This window comes from Chelon labrosus, assembly GCF_963514085.1.
Source record: "Chelon labrosus genome assembly, chromosome: 11".
Taxonomy (NCBI): domain Eukaryota; kingdom Metazoa; phylum Chordata; class Actinopteri; order Mugiliformes; family Mugilidae; genus Chelon; species Chelon labrosus.
The window spans coordinates 21848200-21859430 of NC_140344.1; the positions used below are offsets into that span (position 1 = coordinate 21848200).

General features: G+C 44.6%; 1 protein-coding gene across 1 annotated transcript; it reads left to right on the top strand.

The window, feature by feature from the left end:
- Nucleotides 1–183: 183 nt before the first annotated feature.
- mapk12a (mitogen-activated protein kinase 12a) lies at nucleotides 184–8114 on the top strand. The gene is made up of 12 exons (XM_084555404.1): nucleotides 184–664; nucleotides 1361–1490; nucleotides 1643–1701; nucleotides 3147–3258; nucleotides 3367–3396; nucleotides 3562–3609; nucleotides 3785–3899; nucleotides 5861–5932; nucleotides 6103–6182; nucleotides 6283–6361; nucleotides 6465–6638; nucleotides 6766–8114. Exons 1-12 carry the CDS (start codon nucleotides 546–548, stop codon nucleotides 6831–6833), a joined length of 1086 nt encoding a protein of 361 aa, XP_084411530.1. The 5' UTR covers nucleotides 184–545; the 3' UTR covers nucleotides 6834–8114.
- The last annotated feature ends 3117 nt before the right edge of the window (nucleotides 8115–11231 follow it).

Consider the following 11231-nt stretch of genomic DNA (forward strand, 5'->3'; position numbering starts at 1 on the left):
AATTTGCTTAAGTGTAACACAGACCATGCAACATGTCCGTGTCTTTCTCATTGTACTGTTTCCTTGTTCTGTTTCCTGGATGCATGGCACCGTCTAGTATTTCTACCACCACATATTTGGCTCCGTTTACACCCCAGGGCCTTCTGTAACGTCCACGTAACGTTCGTGTCCCAGCAAGCCTGAAATATTTGCTTACTGCAGCATCAAAGTACTAATTATTGTTTAACAGTATATTGCCTTAATGGTTGCTATCCAAATTGTGCACACCTACCAACGCATTTCAGACAAAAATGTTGCCAGCCCGTTCTCGTGTTACTCACATTCCTCGCCCTCTCGTCTTTACCTTTAATTGTAGTCCTTCAGCAGAACTCGGGAGTGGCTTTCGGCGCCCTCAGGGTGCGCCCTGAGCTGCGTAATGATCGAGGGTGAGCGCATAGGTGGGATCTGGGACAATGGGCGTGTAGCGCCGGAAGAGACGAGCGAACCAAAGAGGAATCTATGCTGAAGTTCTTATTTGATTATTATTATTTTTTTAATAAGTGAAGATGACTGCGCGAGTCAGACCCGGCTACTACCGCCAGGAAGTCAACAAAACCTCGTGGGAGGTACCGGAGCGGTACCGGGATCTGAGGCAGGTGGGGACCGGCGCGTACGGGACGGTGTGGTAAGTGAAAATCTGCGAAAGTGGAGGAAGCTATGCAACTGATGGCAGCGATGACTGGCGTGGGGCTCACTAACAAAGGGGGCGACGGGGCAGATGGTGCCACACGGGCAGCCGCGCTGTGCCACGGCCAAACAAAAGAAAAAGTATATCTCCCCTTCGCTGAGCACACGCCGCTTCACTTCCTCATATGATGGAGACACTTGCACCGACACCTCCGCGGTGGGTTCTGCTCAGTCACGCCGACGACCCGAGTCATCTGTAAGACTATCAGCTAAATGTAGTAGTGGGCGAAAGAGATGCGCTCGGCAAGTTCACTGAAACAGAGATGGAAAAAGCTGCTTTCCGGCCACCTTTGTGCGTCTCGCTGCATGCGGCCCCTTTGTTGCCAATGATTAACTGCTGGGGCGGGCACTGACTGAACACAACTTAATAACACATGAACTACTCTGGTAATACGTCTGAAAGTTGTGGTCGAAAACAAGCAGGAGCTTGAGCCGCATGCTCCTAGCAGAGATCACTGCTGCCGTGTGGCATAGCCAGAGTCTATGTATATTTCTCATCTAAACAACTCTTCAGTAATACACCCGGATGATCTGTTCCCTGGTCACATGGCAGTTCCTAGACTAGATTTTTATTTCCTCATACTGGTTACAGGTCAACCGATGGATCTTTTTTTCTCACACATTCTTTCTGCAGCTCAGCTCAGGACTCCAGGACAGGAGCCAAAGTGGCGATCAAGAAACTCTACAGACCCTTCCAGTCTGAGGTCTTTGCAAAGCGGGCTTACAGGGAGCTGAGGCTACTCAGACACATGAAACATGAAAATGTGAGGCACTGAACAGCTCTTCCTTTGTCAATCAGTACACTGTCTGCTGTTAACTCTTCAAGTTCTAGACATTTAAGTGTTCAAGTGCATTCAAATTAAGGTTGGGATTTGAAGGCATGTGGTTCACGAGATATAACTTCCTTCTGATGCAGGTGATTGGCCTGTTAGATGTGTTCACTGCTGACCTCTCTCTGGACAGACTCCATGATTTGTAAGTACATTTTCTGCTGCTCTCACGGCGGTAGAGCAGCATTAACCTGCTCTGCTTGCACACAGAGTGTACAGCTATGCATACATTTGTATAATTATATAATGAATACAGGCTTCATGTCCAGACTCAACTTTAATTTGCATCCAAATTAAAAGGAAAGGTGTCAGAATGAAAACCATCTTTACACACAGTTGCCTGTTTTATTGCTCAAAAGCTGTTTCGTTGACCGCCGTCGGCTGTTCCTTCATTATTTATTTATCAGTAAAGCAAGTAAAAGGCCTTGGATTGTTTCCAAGCGTGGCATGTGTGGGTCAGGCATAACATTATGGCCACCTTCTTAATATTGTGTAGGTCTCCCTTGTGCCTCCAAAACAGTTGTGACTCATAAGAGAATGGACATGGGCCTTCTGAGGGTGTCCTGTGGTGTCTGGAAACAGAATATTGTTAGTGGGGGACCTTTGGGTTTTATGGGTTGAGGTGAGGGGCCTCTGTGGATCATCCCACAGACACTTGATCAGTTTGGGATCTAGTGAATTTGGAGGCCAGGTCAACACCTTGTGCTTTACTTCATGTTTTTTTTTGTTGTTCCTAAAGCGTTTTAGTGTGTGCGCCTGTGCCATGCTGCATCCTGGTGAGGATGCCTGCTGCCATCAAGGAGTGTCATTGCTATGGGGTGGGGGTGCCTGGTCTGGTCTAGGTGGGTGGTACATGTCTAAGTAACATCCACACAAATGCCAGGTCCAGAAGTTTCCCAGCAGAACATTGTATTGTCACAAGATTGTCGATGTTATTTACTTCATCTGTCAGTGGTTTTAATGTTGTGGCTGACCAGTGTAATTTTGCAAGCTGTGTGTGGGCTTTTCTGAATGCTGTGTGATGCGCGAGCACGGATGGCTTGCCACGGCACTGGGTCACTAGCGTTTATTGACGATGTGACAGATGAGAAGACAGAAGCGGTGGGATGGATTGTGTAGAGATACCGTCGGCTCAGACTCAGCCAGCGGAAGCCGAGATAATTAGACGGTGCCTCACCGTAGAGATGGACGATAATCCAAAACAAAAGCAGCACCAGGAGTTTTTGAAAGTAGAAAAGCGGAATGTTCTGCAGCGGCTGAATCTGTCACATGATCTCAGCTCTATCAACCGTGCTCTATCAAGGACGAAAGACCCACAAAGAATCAAACTGAAGACCATTATTTGGTGTAAAAATGAACATTTTATTTACAATTATGTTCATTTGTCTAATCACTTGTGGAAAGAGGGGACTGTGTGTAAAAATGGTTGTACTGTGTTCACCTTTCACCCAATTTGGAGTTTCCAATTTAAGCTAACATTCATTTAACCACAGCTAAAATAACAACAAACTGTTTCAGTGTTAATATATATATATATATACGGGCCTAACTGTAGCCAGTTATAATAATCATAATCATTTTTCCCCCAAGTTATCTGGTGATGCCGTTCATGGGGACAGATCTGAGGAAGCTGATGAAGCTGCAGAAGCTGACAGAAGAAAGAATTCAGTATTTGGTTTATCAGATGCTCAAAGGCCTGAAGGTGGAGAGCTCTACTTTGATCAATTAAAGCGGCTTTATTTCTCTAGTTAAACTGATCGGTCGATTAAATCCGCCTTCCATTCTTTCTTTCTTTTTTTTCCCCCTCCAGTACATTCATTCTGCCGGTATAATTCACAGGGTAAGTTGTGTCTCATTTGCATCTGCATAAGTGTGAAGCTTTTTTTTTTAAATTTCGTTCACACATTTTTTCACCTCTTGAGTTTCTCTTTCCATTTTGCTGCACGGCACCTTGTTTACTACAGGCATTCTCACAGTCAAAGTCTTTTCACACCAACTTTCACAGGATCTCAAACCAGGAAATCTCGCCATCAACCAAGACTGTGAGCTCAAGGTACGTCTGTACCGCCATGTGTATTCATTTGCGGTTTCTTTATTACACGGCCTGGAAGAACATTTATAGAGGTACAAAGTTAAGTTCAGAGTTTAGGGCCTGTTGCGTCCGTTGGCTCTTGGTGTAAATTAGACGGCGCCTAACTCTGCTGGTGTCTCTTGTCATGTTCTGTCAGATCTTGGACTTCGGTTTGGCGCGGCAGGCGGACACAGAGATGACGGGGTACGTGGTGACTCGCTGGTACAGAGCCCCAGAGGTCATCCTGAACTGGATGCACTACACCCAAACTGGTAATGAAGCGCTAATGAGGGGGAAAAACCACTCATACTGTCAACTGTGTGTCATGTTCAGTTCTCTCAGTTCTTGTGTTTCGTTATGATGTGACATGGACTGCTTGTTTTATGATTTACCCTGAACTCCGATGCTTCAGCGAGTGAGTTACTACATTTCTCACAATGACCTTTACAACCTGCAGAGAACAGGACAGAACTTGTTGCTCTCAGCCAGATGCTTTCAGGTGGATCTGAAACAAAATCGTAGCTAAAGACGGGCTGTGCCCTTTTATGCGAAACGTGGCATGTCATTCAGCTGCAGCGCATTCAGTCAGTAGATATACCGATCAGCCCCAACATTAAAACCACTGACAGGAGAAGTAAATAGCATTGACTATCTTGTGACAATACAATGTTCTGCTGGAAAACCTGGCATTCATTCGTGTGGATGTTACTTAGACATGTAGCACCCACCTAGAACAGACCAGGCCCCCCCCACCCCATAGCAATGACACTCCTTGATGACAGCAGGATGCAGCCTGACACAGGCACACACACAAAAACACTTTAGGAACAACATGAAAAAAACATGAAGAACAGCACAAGGTGTTGACCTGGCCTCCAAATTCACTAGATCCCAAACTAATCAAGTATCTGTGGGATGAACTGGAACAAGCCTGATCCACAGAGGCCCCTCCCCTCAACCCATAGGACCCAAAGGCCCCCACTGACAACATTCTGATGCCAGACACCACAGGACACCCTCAGAAGGCCCATGGCCATTCTCTGATGAGTCACAACTGTTTTGGAGGCACAAGGGAGACCTACACAATATTAGGAAGATGGTCATAATGTTATGCCTGATCGGTGTATATTAGTGTATTGTATTTATAATGCTTCAGTGGCAGATTCTGTTCAGAACAGAGGTGCAATTCACCAATATAACTGGACGCACCTATTGAGGGGCGACTGGAGACAGTGACTCCAGCAGCTTGTGTCCTCTGTCCAGTCTGTTGGACAATTTAGTTTTAGTTGGATTCATTGCAGAAAACTAAGTAAGTAAGATATAATGTTGGAAATGGAAGTGCACTCTGTGCTTTTGTTGCTATCCCAGGGTATTCAGCCTTGGCTTCGACGCAGAATGCCAGAGGTGTTATGTCAAACGTACTTTTCTTACATCCTTGAGGAGTTGATCTTCTTCCCGCACTGACATGGGGCAAATCACTGGTACATTACAAATGGGTCATGAAGCCGTTCCTTTGCAATTCTCGGGTCGAAGGGAAGAAGTGGTTAAAATAAGTACATTATGTTTCAGCAAAACTAATATATATAATATTTTAAACTGCGGAAAAGGTTCAGGATAAACAGCGTGCATCTCACGATGCCAAGGTGCCAGGATGCACCGTGGAAACCCATCTGCTATCATCTGCTGACTTCAGCTCTTGAGGCGACGGCCAATGTTTAGGGGCTTGCAGTTTTGCCATGGTTTTCCAGATAACAGATATCCGGGCCAAGGTTGGCAGTTCTGCGTGCCAGTTATTGTTTACAGCCCGTGTAGGAACTTGAGACATGGGAATGAATTTGGAGTTTGTTTGGAGAGTCCACAGCCGCTTCATTTGTGGCATGAGTTTGTGACGTGTTATCTTGCTCACCTCTTTCGCTCTTGCACAGTCTACCTGCGTACAATCAAGACTGTTCAGTACTACTCAGATTACAAATGAAAACCTAAAAGCGTCCCGTAGCCTTGCCTGCGCATTCTGAATATTCATATGCAGATATCTGTTATTGGAGATTGTGTTGAACATCTGTTGTGACATTAAAAATCCACTAGATGGTGCTGTCTTCTTATTTCTAACTCTACACTAGAATGCAGTCATTGAATTTTGCGGACCACAGGGCTAAAATGTCCCAGCTGTATTGAATATGTGGTGTTTTTTGTTTTTTTATAATCAACTCTGTCTTGTGTTTCTATTCCTCAGTGGATATTTGGTCTGTGGGCTGCATCATGGCAGAGATGCTGCAAGGAAAACCGCTTTTTAAAGGCAACGACCGTATCCTTTCACCGCTCTACCTTCAGACTTTATACACACAGAGAGGGGTACCTCAACATAGAAGTCTACTTTTTTTTTTACTTTTTCCACTTAATCTAGCTAACCGGATGAATGTCCCACCTCTGACTCATTTAAATATCACCTTTGAACCTTGACCCCTTGCTCCCCAGACCTAGATCAGCTGACAGAGATCATGAAGCTCACGGGAACACCGACGCAGGAATTAATGTCGAAACTAGAGTCTGAGGATGTTAGTTCAGGACAAACATTTGACAGCTCCAAATATAATAATACATACAATAAAGAATCGTATTCCTATTTATTATTGTTCTTTGTATGTCGACCCTTAGGCCAAACGCTACATCAAAGGTCTTCCGAAAGTGGAAAAGAAAGACCTTCAGAAGGTGTTTTCCACTACTAATCCACAAGGTAGGGCACACTCAGCCTTTCCACTCGCTTAATCTTAATTCTGGTAGTCAAACTCCAGTGGGATATTCAGCTGTCCGTCATTCTGTTGTTCTTCCTTCCTCAGCCGTGTCTGTGCTGGAGCGCATGCTACTGCTGGATCCGGAGGAACGGGTAACGGCTGCAGAGGCCCTCACGCTACCTTACTTCGCCGAGTACAGAGAACCAGGGGAGGAGACGGAAGCAGAGCCGTACGACCACTCGCTTGAAAACGCAGAGCTGACCGTGGACCAGTGGAAACGTAAGGATGAAGGGGAGGGAGGGGGTCGCGGATTGATCTAAGAAACCAAAAAGATCAGTACTGAGGATGTAAAATCAGAATTATTATCATTTAACTGATTATGCTCTACCTGTGATTCTTTCTTTAGGCCACGTCTTCACGGAGATCTTGAGCTTCAAGCCTGTTTTGCCGAAATCCAAGGAAACCTCGCTGTGAGAGTTAACGGCGAGGGCCTGGAGCCAGAACAAAATTAGCACGTCTTTTAACGTTGACCCGGAACGGAAAAACTGTTTGATCACAAAGATGAATGAATGTCCAGTGACTCTTAATTTCAAGCTGCTGTGGGATGTTTCTTTGTCAGACTAAAAGAAAGTATTTGGACATTTTAACGCTTTTTCTTCTAAAATAACCGGTACCACCTTAAAGTTTGGAGTCTCAGTTTTGACTTTGATTAGGTTGGATTTAATACAGGAAAGACATCATCAGACACACTGCATCTTCACCGGTGATGCTTCCGCCAGGCTTTCACTGCAGACGCCATCAGCTCCTTGCTTATTGCGGGGTCTCTTTTACCTGGTTGTCGACAATGAAACATGCAGCCTGCATCCATGAGAGGATTCTCAGCTTGCTCTGCAGTCGTGAAGGGGTTCACTTCTCCATGCAAATTAATTTAAGATCATCTATGAGGAAATGCCGCCATTGTGTCTACCAGAATATTTGCCACGTTCTGGTTTTCTGTGCATGATGCTTTGCTGTATATGCAAAAAAGAAAAAAAATCTAGAAACCCCCAAAAATTGCCCTGATGCATTGTTGTTAACTTGACCTATCCAAGTGTCCAAGTACCTGTGTGGGTGAAAGTGAATCTGAGACTCACGACTTTAATGTATCCACCTATTTATTTCACATTTCAGTGTGTTGAAGCACGCGAGGAGCAAAATATGTGTAACTGTCCAAATACTTATGGTTTAGACTCTATACAGAACTGACTGTCTAAGGGAGGGGCAACTGAGCGATCAAAGCATTACATTTAAATTTAAAGTTTTAGTTTAATTCCCTTTACGATGGTGCGTATATTGTTTGAAACTAAAACTGTTTAGCTCAACTTCAGCAATCGGGAAATGACAGAAGAAACACACTCTATTTTAGAAATATCGTAATCAAACTGACATTCTTTCAGAAGTGCGGTGACAATCATTTGCGAGAATTCCTTGTGTGCGTGTGTTTCTGTGTGTTTCTGTGTGTGTGGTCTGACTTTATTATTTCTCCCAGTGGCCTTAAAGATAAAGTACTGCTGGGTGTGGGTACTCGACAGGGTGTGAACAATGTATTCTACACTGATTTGTGTATTCGTGTTTGTAATGTGCATTTTTAATGATGTCCTCTTTGAAATTAACACTTGCCTGTGTGTGTTTTCTCTCAAAACAAGCCTGTTTTAATAATAGATTCTGTGCAAATTAAAAGTGTAGTGCTGCACCTTTAGAGCACTGAATGCTGAAGCGTGGTAAATTTGATTAAATACACACACTGCCTGGCCAAAAGAAAAGTCGCCACCTGAGTTTAACTAAGCATATAGGTAGGAGCCTCCTATTGGATAATTACTGCATGGGTGATTATCTTTCAGCTGGCAACAAGTTATTTAACCCCAACTGATGCAATGAGTAGCTTCTCATTTCTTAAACAACCATGTCTAAAGACACATCCTGTCGTCGAGGAAAAGATGTTAGTCTGTTTGAGAAGGGTCAGATCATTCAAGCAGAGAAAACACCTAAGGAGATTGAAGAAATTACTAAAATTGGGTTAAGAACTGTCCAACGCATTATTAAAAGCTGGAAGGATAGTGGGGAACTATTGCATCAGGGTAAGAAGAGCGGCAGATGAAGTGATGCACCCATCATGCCTAGTGCCTACTGTACAAGCCTGTGGGGGCAGTGCTATGATCTGGGGTTGCTGCAGTTGGTCAGGTCTAGGTTAGACAATGTCAGGATTCGTGGGGCTCAAATTGTGAAAGAGTGGTTCAGGGAGCATGAGACATCATTTTCACACATGGATTGTCCACCACAGAGTCCAGACCTTTACCCTGTTGACAATCTTTTAGATGTGCTAGAGAAGGCTTTGTGCGGTGATCGGACTCTCCCATCATCAATACAAGATCTTGGTGAAAAGCTAATGCAACACTGGATGGAAATAAATCTGGTAACATTGCAGAAGCTCATCGAAACAATGCCACAGCGAAAGCGTGCTGTAATCAAAGGCCAACTGAGGGCCTTTCCTTTTGTTCTAAATATACAGATCCTTCAACCTTGATATCAGCTTCATTCCCTAAAGCTGTTGTGTTATTTTGAACTCCCCCCTGCATGGCAGAATCTCTGTACCTTCACTAGTCTCACAAGTTGCTCATTCAAAGCGACATGCCAAGCAAGTGTCATCCAAATGGGGTACCTCATGGATCTGTGCTTAGTCCCCTTAACTTCTCATTACATTTTTGCACATACAGATTTTCTTATCACTGATGACGCGCTGGTGATACATAGCTCTGTATTTTCTGTGTGGAGTTTGCATGTTCTCCCTGTGTCTGCATGAGTTCTCTTCGGGTACCCCGGCTTCTTCCCACCGTCCAAAGACTGCCCCCCTCCTCCTCCCCCGCGACCCTCTACAGTGCAAGAAAATGACTGAATGACAGATTTGTGTTGCACATGTAGAACTCTAGGTGGCAGCATGTAAACAAGCCACAAAAGGGATGTATGTAGCTGCAAAAGCTGTAAGCATATTTTTGCTCCTCCAGACTGAAACACCTAAACAAACGGGGCTTGGATGGCCACGAAATGTATAAAAGATATTTACGATTTCCACAGAATAACCCACTGTCAACATTTTGACTCATAACAGTGGAAAGATTACACCACAGTTCCCTAAAGTGTACACAAAGCTACAACTACAGTGAACCAGCATTCACAGGAACAGTAATGTCATCATTAATACACATTTGCTTATGCTGGAAAGTCAGAAAAAAAAAGTGAGATAAAAAATTTGGATTCACAAGCCACCTGGATAACTAAACATTAACTCCCATGAGCCTCAGTTGCGCTTGAACTGAATTTAATGGTAATTAGAAAGCTTGCTAACAGACTAAACTGAGAGAGTGAGCATGATAAACATTGCTAAGTATCTACATGTTAGCATTGCCTCTGTGGGCATGTTAGCACGCTGACGTTCAGCTCCCCGAGCCCACTCTTGTTATTCTATTTCGGGTGATTAAAGCTGTCAGAGATGAGCTGTCATAGTAGTTGCTGCAGTGATTTATTGTGCTGCAGTTAATGCAGACAGACTTATTTTTGCGCTGAATATGATGGATGACACCGAGAAGCAAATGTTTAAACATTCTCGCAGGATGCCTGTTTGCTTTCAGATTCTGCTCGTTCCTCCACACAACTCTCCGCTGGTGGGTGTTGAATTTGCCGAGCTTGTCTTGAGTGACCTCCAGAACTTTGACTCCCAAGGGCGACTCCCCAGAGGACGAGCTTCCTCCCTGGGCCTGTGCTCCACCAAACTGAACCCCGGGTGTTGTGTCCTCGCTGCACACACACACACAAACAGGGCTGGCGTGCTGCTGGATAGTTCACTGAGAAGTCAGAGAGTTCTGTTCCCGCTGCAGACAGGAAACAGAAAAGAAAATACATTTTCTTTACCGCACAAGCCCTCTTCTCCCAGACAGCAGCACGCAGACGGAGTACCGCTCTTGTTTGTGAACCCTGCGGTTTATTTTCTGCTGGATTCGAGCGGCATATTTCTTAAGACACACATGTACACGGCTCACATGTGCACAAACAGATGCACCTGGCACACACGGTTGGATACACAACACACGCATCCATACCCCGTGGACTGACACTGACTCATGAGGGAGTTCGCTTGGAATGGCAGCAATGCCCAAACACTCTTCTGACCCGGGTCACTCTCCTTCCTTAAAGTGGAATGTCAGTTCTAACTGTGTTTATTTTGTGTGTGGGAGGCACATCACTGTGAATCTCACCATGGTGAGAGGATCAACACTGTCCTTGCTGGGGATTCTTCATACTCCCTGTGTTCTCGTTGTTAATTTTGGTTCTCGTGCATTTAAAAAAAAAGACGGAGCTTTTCAACACTGATGAGCTCAGAAGCTCTTCTGTTCGTTTCTCTTGTCTCACAGCAGGAGCTCTGACAGCTAAATATTTGATGCGCGAGAGCAGACACTGTCACCATAAAAGCAAAAGCAGCTCTCTGTTTACTCCCAAGCTCATCGGGTCTTATTGAAATGAACAACCACGACAGAATATGATCAATGGGAGTGTTTTTCCTCCAGATAATTTGGATTGTCATGTCCTTGCGGGAGATAAACAGATTCAAAGGCTCGGGCGGAGATAAATTGGGTTTCACGATGAGGCGAAGTGAAAATGTGTCAGCTCGCTGAATATCCTTGTCTGTTATATTTTTATTTTTACATTGTAGGATAATTGTGGTACACGGTATCCTTCATGCGACTGCTTGGTTCCACATGTCAGTTTGTGTCTGTGTCGCCGCCGCTGCTGCTGCTTCTGTTCTGTGGTAAAATTAAAGAGGTCTGCGTTTCCTCAATA